This window comes from Plectropomus leopardus, chromosome 4 (genome assembly GCF_026936395.1).
Source record: "Plectropomus leopardus strain MGB_pleo_1.0 chromosome 4, ASM2693639v1, whole genome shotgun sequence".
NCBI classification, from domain to species: Eukaryota; Metazoa; Chordata; class Actinopteri; order Perciformes; family Serranidae; genus Plectropomus; species Plectropomus leopardus.
Window position 1 is genome coordinate 33,025,284 of NC_142179.1, and position 21,791 is coordinate 33,047,074.

The 21,791-nt window shown below is 38.3% G+C and overlaps 3 protein-coding genes across 6 annotated transcripts; 2 read left to right on the forward strand and 1 right to left on the reverse strand.

Moving 5' to 3' along the window:
• Positions 1-394: 394 nt before the first annotated feature.
• Positions 395-8,866, forward strand: p2rx4b (purinergic receptor P2X, ligand-gated ion channel, 4b). 3 transcript variants are annotated; one of them, XM_042488908.2, is made up of 12 exons: positions 395-1,431; positions 2,174-2,321; positions 2,475-2,546; positions 4,291-4,363; positions 4,463-4,559; positions 4,639-4,719; positions 4,824-4,965; positions 6,323-6,459; positions 6,543-6,636; positions 6,734-6,799; positions 7,435-7,539; positions 8,683-8,866. In XM_042488908.2, the coding sequence occupies exons 1-12, from the start codon at positions 1,289-1,291 to the stop codon at positions 8,713-8,715; spliced, it is 1,191 nt and encodes a 396-aa protein (XP_042344842.2). In that variant the 5' UTR covers positions 395-1,288; the 3' UTR covers positions 8,716-8,866. The 3 variants fall into 3 exon arrangements, with proteins under 3 accessions (XP_042344842.2, XP_087933276.1, XP_087933277.1); XM_088077150.1 differs by having other exon boundaries at positions 4,827-4,965; XM_088077151.1 differs by having other exon boundaries at positions 2,193-2,321.
• A 106-nt stretch (positions 8,867-8,972) lies between these two features.
• Positions 8,973-14,512, forward strand: gucd1 (guanylyl cyclase domain containing 1). The gene is made up of 6 exons (XM_042488332.2): positions 8,973-9,334; positions 9,445-9,529; positions 10,829-10,994; positions 11,085-11,176; positions 11,268-11,509; positions 13,227-14,512. The coding sequence occupies exons 1-6, from the start codon at positions 9,328-9,330 to the stop codon at positions 13,316-13,318; spliced, it is 684 nt and encodes a 227-aa protein (XP_042344266.1). The 5' UTR covers positions 8,973-9,327; the 3' UTR covers positions 13,319-14,512.
• A 533-nt stretch (positions 14,513-15,045) lies between these two features.
• On the reverse strand, positions 15,046-21,754 carry upb1 (ureidopropionase, beta). 2 transcript variants are annotated; one of them, XM_042488330.2, is made up of 11 exons: positions 21,560-21,754; positions 20,150-20,294; positions 18,360-18,531; positions 18,144-18,231; positions 17,968-18,062; positions 17,730-17,888; positions 17,460-17,629; positions 16,690-16,771; positions 16,470-16,512; positions 15,961-16,115; positions 15,046-15,792 (listed from the first exon to the last, which is right to left on the reverse strand). In XM_042488330.2, the coding sequence occupies exons 2-11, from the start codon at positions 20,251-20,253 to the stop codon at positions 15,709-15,711; spliced, it is 1,152 nt and encodes a 383-aa protein (XP_042344264.1). In that variant the 5' UTR covers positions 20,254-20,294; positions 21,560-21,754; the 3' UTR covers positions 15,046-15,708. The 2 variants fall into 2 exon arrangements, with proteins under 2 accessions (XP_042344264.1, XP_087933278.1); XM_088077152.1 differs by lacking the exon at positions 21,560-21,754 and having other exon boundaries at positions 20,150-20,588.
• Positions 21,755-21,791: the final 37 nt, after the last annotated feature.

Genomic DNA, 21,791 nt, shown 5'->3' on the forward strand with positions numbered 1-21,791 from the left:
CTGATAAGAAATTGAGTGTAAAAGAAGAAGTTCTTGTGATGTAGATATTCATTCATGAAGAATGATAAGCACAAACCTTTCAGCTAACGCCATCCTAAGTGTCGGTTTTATAAGCTTTTTAATCAGTTGCAGTTTGCCAGTCAGAGTGGATGTAAATGTGTGATGAGTTTTAACAAAGCTCCATTGTCTTTGACTGGATCACTAAAGTAGAGCACACAGCAGTGCACTTTTTGCATGTCCAAGCAACAGTTTCACCCTCCCGTCATGCATCTTTCATTTAATGAAATTAAATTCAATTTACAACCACACAGATATTATTTGGTAGATGTGCTATGTTACTGTGGTGGATTACACTGATCACAGGAGCAACAGCAGTAGTCCTCCACAGTGCGGGCACCAGTTTGGCATCAGTGCCTGTAACAGCTGGTTCACTGTGTCACCACCTCTTCCTCCCCTCACCATCTGGCTGTACCAGAGATCACTGGTGATGTTTGAGAGCACCTTTGCTTTTACACAACAGAGGCTCCTTTGACTCCTTTAGATAAGGAATTAACTGTACTCCGACATTCTGTCCTGTGTTGAATCCTGTTGAATACTATGAATTAACACAACTCATGGAACATGATTAAATAATTAAAATATATATATATTTTACTTTTGATGTAAATAAGGGAGTATACAGTAAAAAGCATCAAAATAGAGCTCAATTTTTTTTTACAAGTGCCTGGATTTGGTACCCTGGACCCCCGGACAGAGGTCTTAGCTAAGCCCTGTGTGACCTCAAATCCTAGAAACACCCCTGAATACACCTGACCTGCACAGGGCTGCTTCAAATGGATTTTCCTTTTGGTAAAGATAAGGGAAAGCAGCAAATATTGAAATACTGAAAATAGATTTAAATTTAAATTAAATTTATTATATATTTTGATACATATTAATAAAATAATTTTTGACAAATACAAGTGCAAAAGTGTAAGTATCTTTGTATTTTTCGGGTTATTTTTATTCTATTTCTGGTTGGTATGTGTTATTTTGCAGGCGAATTTCAGAGGGGCCCTGACACTTTGGGCCCCCTGGTGTCTGGTAGGGCTGTTCAGGAGAATATACCCACCCACCCATCCACCTAATGTTACATCCACCTCATAAACTACTACTACACTGTTCACATTCTTCTATGTAATATAAGGATAATAATCATGCGGAGGTTAAAGATGATTTGAATACAACGATTTGAATAAGGCCATCTAAGTGCACTAACCATTACTGCACGTCCATCAGCGGTGCAGCGATGAGCAGGACTGCAGGCTGCTGCAACAGCTGTCTGCACTATGCATTTGATTATGAAACACCAAAAACGCTGCTTATTCCAAACATAGCAGTAGGATGTGTGTTCAGGTTCACCCAGCTGCTGGTGGTGCTGTATGTGGTGGGGTAAGTAACAAATGATGAGGGAGAGATGGTGTACGTGGTGAAATGTGGATATTTCTCACTCTTTTCATTCTTCATGAAGCAGATCAAATATTGGTTATTGAATGCTTATTGATTACTCTTGGTTGTTGTTTGATGCAGTTGTCCAGACATGGGCGTACTAAGAGAAAATGGGCCCCTGGGCACAGACATGAAAAAGGCCCCATTTGTGATCATTTTGTGTCTTTTTGACATCATTTTGTAGGGGATTTTTTTTTAAGGAAATATGCTTCTTTTTGTTAGTTGAATGTGTTTTTGAAGTTATTTTGAAGTTATTTTGTGTCTCCCTTTTGTACCTCTTTGAGGTCATTTTACATCTTTGTGTTGTTTTGCTCATTCTGTTGTTATTTTGTGTCTCTGTGTAGTTGTTTTATGTCTTATATAATTTTATGTTGATTTTTTTTAGGTATTTTGTATCTGTGTCAGTCATTTGGCGCCTCTTTTGGTTGTTTTGCCAACTGTGTAATTTTGTGTCTCTATGTTATTTATTTTGTGTTTCCTGATGGTCTGTATGTGTTAATTTGAGTGACATTTTGGCAGTAAAGGCCCCTGACACTTTGAGCCCCTGGGCCTGTGCATGGGCGCATTGAGTATTCAAAAAAAAAAAGTGCATATAAAGTTAAAGCAGTCGTGAAACACTGTTGTAATGAGCTGCCTGCTGAGCTGTCGTGATTTGTTCAAGTGTGACACTGCTGTAAACTTGCAGGTATGTGTGTGTGGTACAGAAAGCCTACCAGGACACAGACTCTGTCATCAGCAGCGTCACCACCAAAGTGAAAGGTTTCGCTTTCACAAACACATCTGACATGGAGCCCCGGTTTTGGGACGTGGCTGATTATGTTATCCCATCTCAGGTATTTAACCGTACAAAAAAACACTCCTCACACTCAGGCAACCTGAATGATTGCTCTCCATTTTAACTCATCGTCCACAGTATATGATGTGGCAATTGTGCTAAAATGACTTGTACTATGTTTGCCTTGTGACATTTCTCTTTTGTCTAACAGGGCGATAATTCATTCTTTGTTTTAACCAACATGGTAATCACCCCTCGTCAAACTCAGTCTCGTTGTCCTGAGGTGAGTCGCTGATATGATAGTGCAGCTCAGACAATTTTAAGTTTAACATGATGTGTTAATTTGTCATTAGAGTTTAGCCTAATTTTTTAATGTAACTTGTAGGGTTACAACTCATTCATTACTGATTAATCCGTCACTTACTGTCCCCGTGAGTCAATTAATGTTTTAACCTAAAATGTCAGAAATTAGTTCCAAAAATGCTAATCACAAGTTACCATAGTAGAAAAAACCCAAACATGCCATTAACCCTTTGAAACCCGGATCCACATCAGTTTCCTTGTGTCATCTTCAGACGCCTCCCACAGTTTAAACCTTTGAAATGTGAGCAAATTGGTTTGATTTCTTTTCAAAAACATGGGAAACAGCAATCAGCAACTTGGCACGAAATGATCTGAAAATTATCTTTAAAAAAAAAAAAATCAAATGACTCGAAAACATTTCAAGAAAAGGCCATTTATGATTATTTTAATACATTTAAAATTATGTTATATAAATTAAAATAAATATAAATATGTATTATTCATAATCATTATTTTTTGTTTTATTTTGGTATTTTTTTCAGTTAATTTCCTGTTTTCCATGATTTATTTCAGGTTATTTTTTTTATAACTGTTTACCAACATCTTATCATAATTTTATGTTGATTTCTTGTTAAGTTGCTTTCTTTCCATGTTTTTGAAAGAAACTGAGCCAATTTGCTCAGATTTCAAAGGGGTAAAGGTCCAGTATGTGTAGAATTTCTGGGCATCTATTGGCATAAATTCTATATAATATTCACGAATATGTTTCCATTAATTGTAATAACCCAAAAATAAAAATTGTTGTGATTTTGTTACCTTAGAGTAAGCTGTTTATAGCAAAATGCAGAGCAGGCCCTCTTCTCTGGAGTCCACCATATTGTTTCTGTGGTAGCGCAGAACTAGGCTGCTAGAAAAGCAGCTCAGCCTTTCACACCATTTTTTTTCCAGTGGCCACTCGCAGTAATTCAGCAAAAAAAATCCCCTGCAGCTCAAAAACCATCTTTCTTGTAGGTCAACATCATAAAAGAGACATCTGTAAAGGACAAGACACACAAACTGCAAACAGTCAATTATGCCTCTTTCTATTACGTGTTTTAGATCTGTGGAGGCTTTATATTTGTAAAACTTTCCTCAAGCTGAGAAAAGTTATTTAAAACATATTTTTTTACTTTATCTTTAAGGACAACACACATTAATAATTTCTTTAAATGTGCCAGTGTTAGCTATCAAGCTCATTTTCAACTGTAGTCCTTTGGCAACATGTTTTGAAACCTATAAAATGTGAATAAATAATAATAGAACCTGCAACATCATAGCATTGTAAAGTCTATGAGCCGAGCGGGAACCCAGGGACGGGGCCAGCAGGAGAAACACAACTGTGCACATATTCAGTGAGACTCGGAAGCTAAGAGTAACTCCATGGGAATGAATAGTCGCAATCTTGGCATCTGGTATCTAGGTATTATTATAAATCTCCAGACGTTATTTCAGGCATCCAACCAAAAACCCACACAAAATAACAACTGACTTTGAGCCGAGGAAACCAACACTGCTGAAATGCTGATTCATTCCCAGGTTTTAGGACTTACTGTCTGTCATCTATCTTTATTATACAGTCTGTGGCTCAGGTCAATAACGTAACTCAAGAAGAACTTTGATGTAGATTTCCTCATACTAACAAAATCACATCAGTCAACACTAAACACTGATGATTTCTCCTTCAGCTTCCAAACCTTTCATCTGGTTGTATGGATGACTGTGACTGTATCGAGGGGCACAGTGATCCTCGAGGCAGTGGTAGGCCTTCCTCACTTGTTGTAATATGTGTTAATTCATCAGCGGTAATTAATGTGATACCATACAGCAAACACCAGCTGACATTCATTTCCCACTCAGGTATACAGACAGGGCTGTGTGAGAACTATTCCACGACTGCTCGGACCTGTGAAGTGCTCTCATGGTGCCCTCTCGAAATAGACACTAAGCTGCCAGAGTATGAACATAAGCAATGTTATAATATTAAAGTAATTATAGCAAAATGGAGATATGGCCTGACATGTTGTTTCTTACAGACGTGCACTGCTGGCTGCAGCAGAGAACTTCACTGTGCTGATCAAAAACAGCATAACATACCCAAAGTTCAACTTTCACAGGTCAGGGTTCTGAATATAAACGAAAGGCTCTCATCAGTGCAGTTATATCCAAATGTGTTGCTGTGTGCCATTACATCAAAAGTGTGACTTCCTTCCTCCTCCAGTAGAAACATACTGCCTCATATTAACTCCTCATACCTGAAGAGGTGTGAATTCAATCGTGCAACAGACCCTCACTGCCCCATTTTCCGCCTCAAGCACATCCTTTCAGAGGCTGGAGAGGAGTTTCAAGACATGGCTGTGAAGGTATGCCCAGAGTTAAAGGGATAGTTTGGATTTTTTAAATTAGTGTTGTATGGGGTCACTTACCCATAGTCAGTGTATTACATACAGCAGATGTGAGTCAGCACGGCTGAAGTACGACACGGAAGCTAAGAATTTTCTGCTGTGGAGGCTTAAAACTAGAGGCGACAGGGCACCTGGTGACTCAGTGTATGGAGCGGTTGCCCTATGTATGGAGGCTGTGTCCGCGCTGCAGAGGCTGTGGGTTCGATTCTGGCTTTGGCCCTTTGCTGCATGTCATCCCCTCTCTCTCCCCCTTTCATGCTTAACCTGTCATATGGAATAAAGGCATGAAAAGCCCAAAAAATTATCTTTAAAATAATAATAATAATAATAATAATAAAATAAAACAAAAATTGAGGTGACTGTATTTTTGCCATCAGGGCCCCTCTGCTTTGGAATGACCTGCCTGAGGAGACAAGGCTGCAGAATCAGTGACTTGTATTAAATCACTTGTCAAAACCTATTATCATAGACTTGCTTGTATGTGATGTCATCTTTTTATTTTTTTTATTTTTTTTTTACCTTTTTAATTTATGTTTTATCTATTTTGTTCCTTTTATTTGTGGTTTGATTGCTTTTATTATTGTTGTTGTTTTTGCTCTATTTTATTTTATATCGACATTACGTGTCCTGCATCCTGCATCATTTATCCTCAGGTAGGGCTGGGCGATATGGGCTGAAAATTATATTGCAATGTTTTTAGGCTATATCTCAACACATGATATTATATATCTATATTTTTGTAAATCTCCTCAAAAGCACTTCATTAATGCTAGAACTGGGAGACAGAATCGAACATTACAATTTTTCTGTTTTTGTTTTTTTGTGTTGTTGTTGTTTTTACCAAATTCCCTCTTTGATGTTACAATATTGTAGGAATGACTACTGGTACAAATCACTAATCATTAGTAATGAAGATACAATGACAAAGTGGATAAAAGCAAGTATTAAAACAAGTTCGACTGTCTGATAAACTAAGAAATCTACATCACTCTATTGTAATGCAGGAAATCAGGAAAAAACACAATTTATTCTATATCATGATATAACAATATCCAATATCTAAGGCAATATATAGTCTCATATCTCAATACGATATAGTATTATATATATTGCCCAGCCCTATCCTCAGATTTTTATTTTATCCTAACTCTACTCTAGTTTCTTCTTGCATGTGTTCAGTAGGACTAATAATAATAACTATTATTATTATTATTATTATTATTATTATTATTATTAATAATAATAATAACAATAATAATAATATATTTGCCTACACTTATACACAATGAATGAGTTTTATTTTGTGTTGATAAAGGGTGGTATCCTTGGTATTATCATTGACTGGAGCTGTGACCTGGACTGGTGGGCAGGGAAATGTTACCCGAAGTATAGCTTCCGCAGGCTGGACAGCAAACATCCTGTCAATAATGTGGCTCCTGGATACAACTTCAGGTGAAACCATTTAAACAAGAAAACGATTATCAACAAATGCATTAAACTGGGGCAAAGAATTTATTCATAATCACTGTTTTTAGGTTTGCAAAATACTACAAGACCCAAGATGGAGAAGAAACTAGAACCTTAATCAAAGCTTACGGGATCCGGTTTGACGTCATTGTGTTTGGAACTGTGAGGCCAGAATTCATCTTGAAATTGCAAAATCTGCAAAATGTATATTTTGTTGTCTTTGCTTACAATATCTTGGGGGGGTTCTTTTATTTTGCAGGCAGGAAAATTTGGAATTGTACCGACCATAGTGAACTTGGGTGCAGCGTTATCATTCCTCAGTTTGGTGAGTAGACATGTTCCACCCTCCACTCAATATGTGATTATTAACAGGCATTATGCCCGCATGGTAGACATTTATTGTGACTTTACCAAAAACTTGGCAAAACCCAATTTGGATTCATACATTTGTTTTTATACGATGCATTTAATATTTTGATTATAGTATAATTCTATTCAATTCTATTTTTTATTATGTCAAATTGACTTTTTGTTTTTTCAACCATACATTTTAAACAGATTTTGTCACTAGTTAAATTATTATTTATTTATTGTTTGTATTTATTATTGTATGTCTATTTCTCATATTTATTTTTTCTTTATTTGTTCAGTTGTACAGTTTTTATAAGATTAATTTTTATTTGCTTACATATATTATTATTAATATTTTTGTTTATTGAATGATGTTACTTTTATTGTCAGATTACTATTATATTACATTTACTTTACAATTACAATGGATTGTACTAGGAAAATTGTTTTTTTAAAATAAATTGATGCATTTTGTTAAAATATTCTACAGTCTATAATGCTGTACATTCTTTTTGGTTTTTTTGCAAAGGTATTTATTAGTGTGACTGTTAAAGGGTTAAATTAAATGCATTTTTCTTGAGAAAAACAGAATTTATGTTTTCCCCATAGGTTCCTGTGGTTTCTGACTGGTTCATGTTGACATGCATGAGAAAACGAGATCTTTACAGTAAACATAAAGTCACATATCTGAGAGAGGACGCTGAGACTGAATCAGTAAGTGACTTATCATCAAGTTTCACATTTTACATTCCGCACTGCTTTCAACAGGGTGAAGTCAGGTAACCTGGGACACTTTTTGGTAGATTACCAAGATAAAACCACTTAAAATTCTGAAGACTACCTCAAGTGTTACTTCTAGAACTATTTATGTATCTTTGCTATATTTCTGTGATGAAATTGTGTTGCCACATCAGAAATCCTGTATTACCGTTACCTAAGGTACTCACTAAAAGAGACTGTCCAGTTTTTCTGCCATGTTTTTTCCTGTTCTTTTGTTGCCTGTTTCCTTGGTGCCACGTTGTCCACAATGGATGTGTGCGTGTGTGTGTGTGTGTGTGTGTGTGTGTGTGTGTGTGTGTGTGTGTGTGTCTGTGTGTGTGTGTGTGTGTGTGTGTGTGTGTGTGTGTGTGTATGTGTGTGTGCTTGCTAATTCTGGACTATTGTGGCTGACAGGGATTCAGTGCATCATCTTTAATATTATTTATGTGACAAAAATACTTAAAATCTAATATGACAGGGTGGCACACAAAAGCACAAGTCATGATTTTATGGCACCTGATAAACACTTGCTAGTTTAATCTTTTTTTCTGTCACATTTTGGTGACTGTTGGTTGGTTTTAAATATTATTTTTTGGGGCTTTTATTGCCTTTAATCGATAGGACAGTGTGAGCGTGAAGGGGGTAGAGAGAGAGGGGGAGACATGAGGCAAAGGACTGAGGCTGGACTCGAACCTGCAGCCACTACAGCGAGGACACAGCCTCTGCACATGGGGCGCTGCTCTATCCACTGAGCCAGACTGTTGGTTGGTTAAGAGAGGGGATGGCATGGTGCAAGACTGGGGAGGCACATCAGTTATTTTTTTTCTTTTAAGCACTGGAGAAGGAGTTGTGTATGAAAATATGTTTTGTGATTTATGAAAATATTGGATTGTAAGTCACACTGTTAAAATGCAACATCCTACAACCATTTTTGTTGTGATACACTAATTGTTTTAGCTTTACTCCTCACAAAACTGTGAAAATCCACATCCCACATATCTGAGATAATTATATTTGAATTATCATTTTTACTATAGAATTTGTTTATCATATTGTTATTCCAGAATTAATGTGTTTCTTTCTGTTTTTATGATACAGTTGTCAATGAGTGCCAGCTATGGAACCCAGTAGCATGGTCACATCAACATGGGGATATTTTTCTGCAGAGGGATCTCAACCTGCCGTGAAACACATGTTTTAAATCTCCAAAACCATATGAATTCTTTAGTAAAACCAGTGACGTGTAAATGTAATAAACTGGAATAAAAATGATATGAAATAACCTTGTAGTCTTGTAGTCACATTTTAAAGACGATGACTCCTCCGCACCGCACGGAGGCAGCACACCGAAAGAGACAACATCACTAAACACAACAAGCTGCTCAGCTCAGTATGCTAGCAAACAACAGAGGAGTGAGGCAGAGCCCTTTAGATACAGCCTACGACACACAAAAAAACCTCAAAAATATATTATTTCGTACTTCTATCCCTTATATGTTTAGTTAACTAGTAATTGTGAGTACAGCCGTGGTGTCTGTCGATAAGCTCCCCTCGCTGTATGAGCAGCAGCTAACAGACTAGTTAGCACTATTAGCCTGATAGCGAAACTTGCAGTTGGGCAGCTGGTTTCTGCTGGTTAGCATCGATGAGGAAACTTAACCTCGCTTCCATGAAGTAAACAACACCGACTAGCTTGTCTGGAGTTAGCTAGCTGGCCGCTTGTCTAAGAAAGACTACAACAGAATGACAGGTGAGTGACAAGACATCATGTTAAGATCTTCATAAATATTAAACTGGCGATGTTAGGTGGTAGTGTCAGTGTTAAAGAGTGGTTAACATTAATACCTCGGGTTTTCTCAGAGGATGCTGTGTTGCTGAATGTTCCCGTCATTCGGCAGCTGTATCACTGGGACTGTGGCTTAGCCTGCTCCAGGATGGTGCTCAAGTAAGTGCTCAGCTAAGTTCATCACCATAAGGGACTGTTCGTTATTTATGAGGGGAAGGGCATGTCGAATAATTTTTGAAGCACTTTGGAGGAATTTGTGTTTTTTCATTGTGGCTTGGGGTGGGACATACAACTTTTAAGTGGCTGCATTGACCGACTGACATTGCGTGAACAATAAAAGTCACTTCCAGGTGGGAAACATGTTAATGTTTTGAATTGCCGAGATAAATAAACTGGCAAATTTGATTATTTTTTGTTGTCATTTTCAGTTGTAACTTCTAACATTTAAAGATGGAGTTAAACATGATGGTCCGATCTTACTGACATTTCTATTGTGATTGTTGTGAACTGTGTCAGTTTGCTAACATTTTTGATACACCAAATCTATAGACACAGAAGCTAAGCAATGTACTTCTGTGGATGGGGCCATAGCAAAACTTTATCACAAAAAAAAATCAACATCAGTTTAAGTGTACTGTATTTGAGTATTTGCTCCGCTTTACCTCTCACAATAGCTGATATAAGCAGCGGTACATTAGCAATTCTAATTCTACTAATCAATTAAAGCAGAGTTTACTGAGCGCAGTTTTTATGTACATGATGGGGCAGCTTTCTACTCACAGGATATTGTGAATTTATTTTACCAGCAAGTTTTAAAGAAAGCATGCCTTTCATGTTGTTTAAAGGAAACATGCCCACAGGTTTGGAAGTTATATTTTCTTTAAAAACTGACAAAACCACACCATTCATCATAGCCAGAAATTGTGAAAACAGTAATTATCGTTGCATTTCACATTTCGATGGTTCATCATGTGTGATATACACATTTAATCGCTTTATTCTGTATGTCTCATTTAAAATTTTGCTAAAATAAACTGTTTACATGAACTGGCGTGAAAAACAAAGGCTTTTTTCAACTTCAGGATTTTGTCTTCAATTCTTCATTATCGAACATCATAGTGCAAGTGTCTAAAATATAACGACTAAATTATGATGGCGGGAGGTGCATGCATTTTCCACAAGTCACTCAGGGAGGCTCAAGGAAAAATATTTGTAGCTCCGGGTAAAGTCATAATGAAATTATAAACAGCCACTCTCCTGCTACGTTAAATAGAGACAGATCCTAACTGTTTGCATGATGTACTCTGCCACATGTGTTCTGTATAACTAAGGTTGTCGTCATCATTAAACGGCTGATAAATGATTAAGATGATAAATTGTTCTGCATGTATAGACTGACCTGGGAGCACTACAGTCAAAACACAGGGACTGAAGGTGTCTGACTGTCCACTCTTTAAGGTACCTCCATCCGGTCAGTGATGAGGAGTTTCAGAGAGCATGCTGGGAGCTCAAGCTGACAGAAAGTGTGTGGACTATCGACCTGGCCTACCTCATGTGCCATCTAGGAATCAAACACTGCTTCTGCACTCAGACTCTGGGTGTTGATAAGGGCTTTAGGAATCAGGTACCTCTCTGAGTCCACGCTTCCAGTGCTGCCCTAATCAATACAACTTCTGTGTGTCTAATAGTGTCTTTGTTGTTTTTTGGTTTGCAGTCCTTCTATAAGAAACATTTTGACACAGAAGAAGACAGAGTAAATGAGCTCTTCCTTAAAGCAGAGAGTAAAGGTGTGGTGGTGAAGAAAAGGTAAGTTTTTTGTTTAGTTATGCACTTAGACAAACCTGCTTTGCCTACAGCAAAGTAAAACTATTTCTGACGTGTGTTTGTCTTCTCATAGCTCTGTAACGGTGCAGGAAATCCAGTCTCACCTGGAGCAGGGTCACGTGGCCATAGTGCTGGTCAACGCCGTGGTCTTGACATGTGAACTCTGCTCCTCGCCTGTCAAATACTGCTGCTTCCTGCCGGTCGGCCAGAAGTGTTTCTGCAGGAAGCCGGAGTACCAGGGTCACTTTGTGGTGGTGTGTGGGTTCAATAGGACCACTGGCTGCGTGTTCTACAACAACCCTGCGTATTCTGACCGTGAGTCAGCTCATACCTCTGAAACACAAGCAGGAAGGGGCATAACTGTTTTTTGTTTGCTTCTTTTTGTAAAAAATAATAACACTTAGGTAAGAGTTTGACTTTTGGAATGTTAGGACAAAACGTTAATAAGAAGTGGTTACTGGGCTCTGACAACTTGTCTAAGCAATTAATCAACAAAATTAGATCAAAGAAAATGTTTATTTGCAGCCTTAGACTAAGGTCCTGTCTACACATATACAGGTGTCCTTAAAAAACTGATACTTTCTCCCCTTCTCTAAAAAAAATATTCTGTCCACACAGCCTACATATTACAATAGATATATCTGCCTACACTACAGCGCAAAAGCCACTTAAAACACTGGCCAGTGTTAGCTGTTTCCCACTGTCTCCTCTCTTCCCAAAGGTATCAAAGTGTACAGGCTATCGTTACTTTTTTCAAAATATGGACCGGAAATGTCATCACTGTTTAATCCTCGGATATAAAGACATAGGAACTCACTCAAAGATTTGGATGATGCTATGGACATGTCAGTTTTCCTTTCACTCCTCATTGATAATCCCACTCTGAAAATGATCCCACCATCTGCTGATTCGACAGGGCCTGATATAAAAACGGTCATTTCTGTAAGACTTTAAACTGCAGACAAAATAACATGGGGTGCAGTAGATGTCCATGAAGTAGTGCATCAATACTTAGTTCTTTGACCAAACAGTGCCAGCAAAATGTAAACACATAATAGTCTGCCATTGTTGCTGTTGTTGTCTCTGGTGCATGCTCATTGCACAAAGCAACAGGCATGCAAGACTTTAGGAGATTACATCATAATTTTCTACAAGCTCCATTTTACTTGTCCACACAGATACATAGTATTTAGTTATGAAACATTTGCACCTCAGAAGACATTTAAAAAACGTTTTTATTTTAATTAACTAAACTCTGCTTGCATGTGAATGAGACCAAAACGTTGGAAAAAATATTAGTTTTCAAAAATATCTACATGTGTAGACAGGGTTTGAAGCATATTTAAATCCATGTTATTTATAAGCTTTAAGTTAATGGTGTTGTCGACTCTTTAGTCGGTGACTACAAAATATTATTTCTGCATTCAAAACCATCAGCAACAGTTTGAGGAATATAAAACTAAAGATCATTTTGAAATGGTGCTGGGTGGAAAAAAAGAAAAAGTGATTACAATTCATTCAAAAGAAACATGAATGTTAGCACCAAATTTCATGGTAATTTATCCAGTACATGTTGAGGCATTTTACTCACAACCCAAAAAGTGCCCTTATTGACTACATGCACACTAACATTGCAATATTATTCTGAGCATGACAATTTAATGAATATGATATGGGTCACAACAGCAACTCAACTGTGCTACAGACACATGCCCTAAAGAAAAGCCCATGTTAAACATAAATATTAGTGGGATTTATTTTTATCTTTCTTTCACAAGCCATCATACTTTGAGCATGTAAATGTAGTCATTGTGACACTAGAGGAAACACAGAGATATTTCCACAAAAAAAAAAAACTCAATTAGCTGATTCTTTAACTACTTTAACCCTAACTGCTGCTCTGCTTACAAAGTTTTATGTTTGGAACTGACGTGTGTGTGTGTGTGTGTGTGTGTGTGTGTGTGTGTGTGTGTGTGTGTGTGTGTGTGTGTGTGTGTGTGTGTGTGTGTGTGTGTGTGTGTGTGTTATTCAGGTGTGTGCTGTACCAGCGTCAGTAACTTTGAGGAGGCTCGGCGGAGCTATGGGACAGACGAGGATATTCTGTTGATCTTTAAGGAGAGTTGATGGACAGCGATGATGGGTTTGGATTTTGCTCTTTAGCTCATCATAGTAGTGACCTGATGCTGCTGGTCAACAGTTCTGGACTAGTGGCTCCTCCCGTTGTCACAGATCTCCTGGGCCGTCCTCTCCGGTGCTAATAAGGCCAACTGCTGACATGACCGCTGCAGATTCACCGCTCTGACTCCCTTATACTGTCAATACCACTCAACCCCTGAAGAATTTACTGCTGGGAGTTTCAATAATCAAAATTAAGCTTTTTTAATCCACTTTCTTGAGATGTGCAGGTATTTCAAATGGATTTTATCATCTCTTTGTTGTATTTTAATGAGATTTGAACTATTGAAATCTCAAACTGTGGCTGAATTTTTTAGACTTGTGAAACTACAGCAGATGAAAAGTGGGAATTATGACATAGAATAGGAATAACCTGGAAATAGTGTGCACATAATTCAGGGCTGATGACATTTAGTATATCCAATTTACTGTTCCGTTTAGTGTTGAAGTCTTGAAAAGGCTCATCAGCAGCCACCAGCCTCACCTCCACTTGCCTTTTAAAAAACATCCTCCTGACTCACCTCTCTGTCACTTTTTATTCTGATGATTCTATCAACAGGGAATACAGGAAGTAGTTGTGTTTTGAGTGTCTCAGGTAATTAATTAATGCCCTAAGGTGTGACTTGTGCATCCAATGACAACTAGTTCAATGCAACAGATCATGGTTTGTCTATGAAGCTGACTCTGCCTGCAGAACAACCCGGGACAGCGGATGATCTGAAACTCAGTTTGAGTCACTTCACCGGGAAAAAAAACAGCTTAACACTTTGTGTTTTGGTGTTGTGGCAACATGCTGGATACATTGCTTGGATGTTTTGATCATGTGGCAAAACAAAAGTGTAGTTTTGAATCATGTTCTCTGTTGAGCGTGACAAAGATTAGGTCATTTGCTCACTGTCACTCAGTTCTATTTTTTAATTTTGGTATTATGTTAAGTTTTTGCACTATACTTTTCAAACCAGACGATTATGTGTTATTTAAATTAAATTACCATGAAATTACTTTTCTGAATCTATGAAAAGTGATTTCTTCCTGGATGTGCTTTTTGGTAAGAATGGCACATTTTAAACCACAAACATTATTTTTTATTAAAACATAGAGCCGCATATATTATATGTTGTGATTAAAAAGGATTTGAACTTATGCTCTATATCTTTGTCATTTATTTCTGGTACATGACGATTAAATGTGGTACTTTCACATTAAACCTCTTTGTATATGCTGACATTTTGCCAAAGATTGAGGACACTGGTTACAAACTTGGGGGGCTGACCCCCTCTAGGGGTCGCTAAAGCTTCTCAGGGGGTCGCAAGGCCTTCATGATTTTAAAGTAATAATTAAAACATTTCGTTTAAATAAATGTCTTTTAAGTCACTATGTGTCTGATCACAAACTATTTAAACAGATGTGATTGAGTCTATGGTTCAATGATGAAAATATTGCATTATTTATATATTTGCAATTTTATGAAGTGGGTGTTAGCCATGGCATTTGTAGGAAAAAATGCTGTATTAATTTAAAGGAATTTTTCCCACCGGCATTACCAATTACTGGACATTTTATGAAAATAAATTCATCAATGACACTAAAAATCTGAAGAAGGCTGTAGCCAATTAAGTTATTGCTGATATCAACTGAAAATCTACTGCTGCGGCTTCACATTAAAAGCAACTAACTGGTAAAACAGTGTAGACTTTTATTTTGAAGCATTCACTGGAAATGCGATGTGTTTGTTGGTGATATTAGTACTATCGTGGTCACTTTCATGGAGCACCATACCCAGACAACTCATATGCTCTGAATTTTGGGTAGATCCCCTTTCGAACAAGATGAAGTTATTTCCAGAAACTCTTTCTCACTGAAAATTGAATTCATGAGCAATAAAACAAACCACTGTAAGACAGTCACCTGCTGCAGCCTTACCTGATCCGGTTTGAGCTGTAGCTTTCAGTGGCTAATGTTAGCAAAGAGAGATATTAATGTGGAGCTGATAAATCAGTTCACTGACTTTGTGCTACTTTTACAATACACTTTTAACATTTAGCATTAACCCATAGTTGGAACTTGTGGCTGCAGCTGTTCGGCTGCGTGATCTCACTTTCAGAACTTTCAGCAGTTTCTGGAAACATTCAGGCTAGTGTCAAATCATCGACAATGAAATCAAATGAAGTTAATCACATATATAGAATACTAGTTTGACTCTGAATTTAGATTTCTGTGATAAATGTGTTGAAACCAACAACAGTGTGCAACCAATCTGACAGCCACAAATATAAACAGTCAAAAGAGAACTGAACTTGGCTTACTTCATACTTTAATCTACTAAAGTGGAATATCATCTACTCCTTCACTATGTTGGGTCTGAAGTCGGGTCTGACAGCTTTGGTAAGTTCCTCTGCATACTCTGAATACCGCCCAGTCATCTGCAAAGAAAGGCACAGTGAAGAGGTAGATTAACAATAGTCCACAATGGTGCTCACATCATTATGAAACTTCCAAAAACCTTTGCTTCTACATCCAATTAATCTTTCTCATCGTAGGTCTAAATGGGACATACAGGAACGCAGCCTAAATGCTGTGGTTACATTTACCTTAAAACTCCACTTGTCGCTGATTTGCCTGTTGAGGTTGAGATCCATTTCTACCACCAGCAGTCCGTCACGAGTCCTGGAGAGCCCCGGGGTGCGGCTGCCGTCAGGAGCAGCCACATAACTGGATCCATAGAAGTGTCCAAAATCATGATGAGCTGTAAAAGTCAGGAGAGCTGAAATAATTCAGCCTGCCAGGAACAGACATTTACTGTGCTGTATCCAGCACCAGTACATTGATAATTATGACTGCATCATTACAAATCTGCACATCTGTTGATTATTTCTGACTTTATGCACATTACAAATATTCTGTTTATTTTTAGCCTTTTAATTCATTCTTCAATTCATGCATTTCATTTTCACTGGACACATGGCTAAAGGGAGGATGTGTTACTGTGTGGAATATATCAGATAATCCTTAATTAAGCACACAAATGGAAATTTACAAGTAAAAGAAACTAATTGAAAATGATGTTAATTAATTCAATTTAACGAAATACATCTCTTACCTTTTTTCCCATCGCCGGATGTGAATTCACTTTTGAAATGTTCCTGTGTGAAATACAAGAATGCACATTAAGTCAAGTGTTTATTATGTTGAGAATGGGTTACTGTGTGTTTTATGTATGCATTGTATGTCTTTTTTATTTTAATTAATTAATTGTATGTCTTTTTTATTATTACTGCACTGATAAGGAGTTGCACTCCAAATTTCATTTTATCCCATACCGTCCCGACACGGTTGATTGCACATGTGAAACAGTGGTTTGCTATTGCTGCATTCCTGGCCTCTATCGACCACATGGGCTCACTGTAGACAAGAAAAAAAACATGTATAAATCAATAAACAACAACAACTTCAGTGCAGTATAAAACAATAGGTCTTTGTGGGGAATGAAGGGAACTACTACTAAACAATATTGACAATATTACGTATTGTGTATTCCTGCTGCAGCCTAATCACCAGAATAATTGTTGATGTAGGTTTCCTGACTGATAAGTTAAAAGGATAAGAAAGAGAGAAAAAACAAATAGTAAATTAAATTATTAAAAACATCATAAAATAAGCACCAAAATTGTTGAGCCAAAAAGTGTTAAGTCTGGGACAAGACCAGAACATGTATATGTAATCTGCATGATGGCTTTATAAATAAAATTGACTTTACATTAACGTTATGATGTCTTGCAGACGTTTCATTCTCAATACCTTACGATTAAATGTTATTCTACAACAAGATGACATTTGCATGAAACATTTGGAAGATGTGTTGCTTAACTAACACCACAACTTAAAACCAACAAAAAAATCATCTATCATCAATATTTTAAGTCAACTTGTTGTTTACAGCATTACACGTTGACCTAGACTCCCCCTGTCTGTGCACTACCCAGCTGCCCACCAGCTGGGTAGTGCACAGACAGGGGGAGAAACATTTTGGCACATTTTTTGGACTTTATAGCGATGCCAAAAATAACACTTTTTCAACTGAATCCCTTACCTGAGCGCCCCGACAGTAGCTGAGGGGTTGAAGATGATCTCCGCTCCATTCATACTGTACATGAACCAGTTGAGAGGGTGATGGCGTCCGTAGCAGATATTCACAGCTATGTTCCCAAACTGTGTCTGGAACACTGAGTGGCCAGTGTTGCCCTCCATATAATATGTGGACTGAGTGTAAAACAAACAAACAAACAAACAAACAAAAAAGTGAACACAGCAGTTATTCTCTAATTTCATATAGGTGCACGTATGGAAATCACACACTAACCTCATTAAAGTCTCCAATCCTGGGAATGTGGTTCTTCCTGCTCTTTCCCAGCACATTCCCAGAGTTGGAGATCACCACCGCCGTGTTCCACAGAGTGCTGTGCAGCTCCTCTCGCTCCAGAATTGGAGAGACGACTACCATGTTGTATTTTTTGGCCAGCTGATGACAGAATCACAGTGTTATTAGGCTTCTGTGGTAAAGCATGTCATTGCACTGCAGCAGACCTCTGTAGTTTCACCTCCTGGCAGAAGCGTGTTGTGTTTCCTGCTTCAGCGGACTCTGCAAACTCCGTCCATGGGTCTTTCTCGCGGGTGCAGAAAGCAAAAGGCATGGCTGTGTGGACAGCAAAGGACAGGTTAGGCTCTTGTACTGGCTCTTATGTAACATGTAGCTGTGTCCCATGTAAGCACTCACTCCAGGTCTCCTGAAAGCAGACGATGTTTACGCCACACATGGCTGCCACTTCAACTATTTCGCCAACCCGGCTGTGCATGGCGTTGATCTGTGGAGGAGACGATCAGAGCGTTTACACCAGTGATTCAAGAAGAAATGCTGTCAACTGTACACCATCCTGTCTGTCTCTGTCCCACTGATATCGAGACAGCTCTGTTTAGTGACACAAGTCCTGACCTGGTCCAGGACAGGTGCATCAGTGGGCAGAATGATGCGGTGCTGAACGAGTCCCACACGGATCCTTCTGGGTGGCCGCAGTTGTTCCTGTGCAGCTTCAAACCTGTAACCCTTCAGCTCAAAGTCCCGCTCGGAGGCAGCGTCCACGGCACATGCAGGGAGGTCCAACTCCCTGTGACAGACAAGATTTTTTTCATGAGTGTTCACATAGGGGATACTTTCACTGAAATATTTTTTCAGGTATGTCACAGGTCAATGGTCAGTGAGCTAAACCTTTGCACCCCTGGTTCATGTGTATTCTTCTCAGACAGTCAAACCAGCGTCTGTCCAAAAGCCACAGAGCAGAGATCCTGAATGTTACAGTTTGTGACGTGCTTTTACAGCGTGTTTAAAATGGGACCCTGGGTATGTGCCAGCTAGGCTGTTTAAACAATCCATCTATGATACCCTGCAATAACCTATTATAATAATAATAATAATATACAATAACCTCCAAACTATGACTTGCAAAATGTCACTCCAAGAGACACATACTGATAAGAGAGAAACTCAAAATGATCGCAAAGAAATGTTTATCTACATACATTATTTTCGATCAACATTAGCTGCAACAGAGCTGTCACTATTCTTCCTGGGGTCCAGTACATAACATACTGTGCAGAGCATGTACTGTACATAACATGTAACAATAATACGAAACATAATAAACGATAAAGAGATGCAAAACAACCACAAAGAAAGATAAAATAACTACAAGGAGATACAAAATTACCACAGGACTCAAAATGACTACAGAGACACAAAATGATTGCAAAAAACAAAAAGCAACTACAAAGAAACTCAAAATGACCATAAAAAGACAAAAAAAAGGACTATGAAGGGATGCAATGCTCCTACAAAGAGACGCAAAAATGACCACAGAGACACAAAATAACTACAAAAACACAAAACTACATAGAGACTCAAATAAACACAAAATGAAAGAGACACAAGGCAACTAAAAGACACAGTATGACTACAAAGAGACACAAAGTGACCACAAAAACACAAAACTACAAAAGGACACACAATGACCACACAAGGGGGCAAAACAACCAACACAAAAAACGACTATAATTAAACTATAATTCTATGCATCTTGCTGCTTTGTAAGACAGGTGCGGGGGCCCTCTGCATGTCTGTGCCCAGGGGCCCATTGTCTCATTATCCTCGAGCGAAATGTATTTTCATTTACTGGTTGCAGATTTTCAGATGTGCTTTTTTACATTAGTGAGTGAACCAGGTTTTTTAGGGGTTTGAACTGTTGGTTGGACAAAGTATTTGACTTGCACTCTGAGATACTTGGAAGGATTTTTTTAAAAACTTTTTTTCACATTTTGTGACAAAATGTGAAATCAGTAAATCGAGACAACAATCTGATGTTTAACACATCAAAGTAAGTTTTAGTTGCAGCTCAATTTTCCTTTTTGCGTTTTCATTCTTTAGTACATTACTTTTCCTTGTGTATAACTGGAGAATGATACAAATAAATAATTAGCAGTCAGGACTAATAACTGTCTCTATGTGTGACCTGTGAGGCCCACGTGTTGACAGAGACAATGTGCATAAAGTTTGAAACATTTTGTTGACTAATTCTTTCTTTGCACAGGTTAAAGGTTGTGCGTTGAGCACTGCAGCTCTCACAAACACGACCAAAGTCCACTCAGCAGAAGAATAATTTACCAGGAGCTAAGTGAATTTAAAAAAAAAAAAAAGCACGGTAAAATACCAATATTCTCGAAACAGCTCACCTGGTGTCCTTCCCGAATAAGATGCGTTTGACCTCTGACAGCTCGGCCTCTGGCAGGTGAGACTCCAGAGATTTCTCCAGAGATTCAAACTCACACGCGGACATTTCTGCGGTTCCTGCGGGTCTGCGGCGTCACGGCGGCGTCACTGTGTGTGTGATGGAGAGGGGCCCAATGCACCTTTTACCTCTTACACTCGTTATATAATGCACAGAGTTTTCGCCAAGTGTGACGTAAACTCAGGATTTGGGATAGAGGAGCCTATACCATGACTGTCCAGCGGCTGGTAGGCAAAGATGGATCATTAATTAACCCTGTGTAATCCCCCCGCCCGGTTTCTGTGTGTGTCTGAGGTGCACGAGTGAAGTCAGTTCATATATAATCTTGTGCCCATATGGGGTGGGCACAAGATTGTAAAACGAAAAAAATTTAAACATAAAAATAAAAATGCAGAATTTGAAAACACGCCTTCCTTCAGCAGTTCTTCGCTTACCTTACCTAAGCCCCTCCCACCACACAACCACGTGGATATGCACGAGCTTTATATAGCGACCCGGTGTTTCCTATACAACCATGGCCAAAAAATAAATTGCAAAAAATTACTAAGACAAAAAGAAGACCTTATGATACAAAAAAAGTTTAGGAAAAAAAAAGAGAATGACCTTATGTGTTTCTGTGACATGGTTTTTAAGATTCTAAAATTGATAAATATAGTTAGTAAACCCTCCCAGATGTTTTTGCGCGTCATTTACCTTTTACTGTTATCTTGCCATTTGCATTTTCTATCATGTTTTGAAAAGATATTAAACCAATTTTCTCAGGTTTCAGAAGTTAAAAGGCGTCTTAACACAACACGTGAGTAGCTGTAAGCTTGATAGAAAATATCGCAGGTTTTGGGACATAAAATGAAAGCAGCGTTCTGATAATGTTATTAATAACTTTCAGAAAAGTGCAATAATTCAACTTCAAGATAAGGAGTCTGTAAACACACACGATGTTTAGGCCCAGGTGGTTATACTTACTGTGAAGATACAGAAATAATGCCCATTATTGCCCATTTATTTGACTATTTAACAATTCTTTGAAAAAAAATCAAAGATTAGCCAAACATAGGCTACATTGTCTTGCCAAAATTTATACCATATGCATGAACACAGCCAAGATTATATTTTAAAAAATGAAGAATGGAAAGTGCGTAAAATGCGCCAAACAGAAACACTGCGCGCTGTCTCTCTCTGCTGGAGGCTTTGCAACCTAACAGCCAAATAGCATTCATCACTGCAACTGATAATTTAAAATCCAGCCTCCCAGCTGCTCTCCCTCCACACACTAAAGACTAAAATAAGTTAAAATGACTGTAAAGATGCATAGAAATTATTCAAAAGTGTACTTAGCTCGGTTGAGGGGACCGACCTCAGCGGACGGTTACAGGAACCAGCTGGTGTCGGCGCGGCTCTCGTGCACAGTCTGTGACACAGGGAGCCATGGCGGCTGCTGCACTCGGTATGACCCGGCCCTGACTATTTCCAGGAGGCCGCAGACCTCCCCTCCTCACACTGACACAGCTAACCCACTGTATTCGTCGCCAAAACGATGCTCTAACCGCTGACTCAGTTCTCTGTCCCTCTGTCTCCTCACCAGGTGT

What these genes read in the sequence shown, in the direction of transcription:
- gucd1 (XM_042488332.2), top strand. An exon ending in TGCTCCAGGATGGTGCTCAA is followed by an intron (nt 9,530 to 10,828) that starts GTAAGTGCTCAG and finishes CCACTCTTTAAG; the next exon opens with GTACCTCCATCCGGTCAGTG. An exon ending in ATAAGGGCTTTAGGAATCAG is followed by an intron (nt 10,995 to 11,084) that starts GTACCTCTCTGA and finishes TTTGGTTTGCAG; the next exon opens with TCCTTCTATAAGAAACATTT.
- p2rx4b (XM_042488908.2), top strand. Translation starts at nt 1,289, where the DNA reads ATGAGCAGGACTGCAGGCTGCTGCAACAGCTGTCTGCACTATGCATTT. An exon ending in CCAAAGTTCAACTTTCACAG is followed by an intron (nt 4,720 to 4,823) that starts GTCAGGGTTCTG and finishes TTCCTCCTCCAG; the next exon opens with TAGAAACATACTGCCTCATA. An exon ending in GCTCCTGGATACAACTTCAG is followed by an intron (nt 6,460 to 6,542) that starts GTGAAACCATTT and finishes CACTGTTTTTAG; the next exon opens with GTTTGCAAAATACTACAAGA.
- upb1 (XM_042488330.2), bottom strand. Translation starts at nt 20,253, where the DNA reads ATGTCCGCGTGTGAGTTTGAATCTCTGGAGAAATCTCTGGAGTCTCAC. An exon ending in ATGCACCTGTCCTGGACCAG is followed by an intron (nt 18,232 to 18,359) that starts GTCAGGACTTGT and finishes TCTCCTCCACAG; the next exon opens with ATCAACGCCATGCACAGCCG. An exon ending in CAACACGCTTCTGCCAGGAG is followed by an intron (nt 17,889 to 17,967) that starts GTGAAACTACAG and finishes TTCTGTCATCAG; the next exon opens with CTGGCCAAAAAATACAACAT.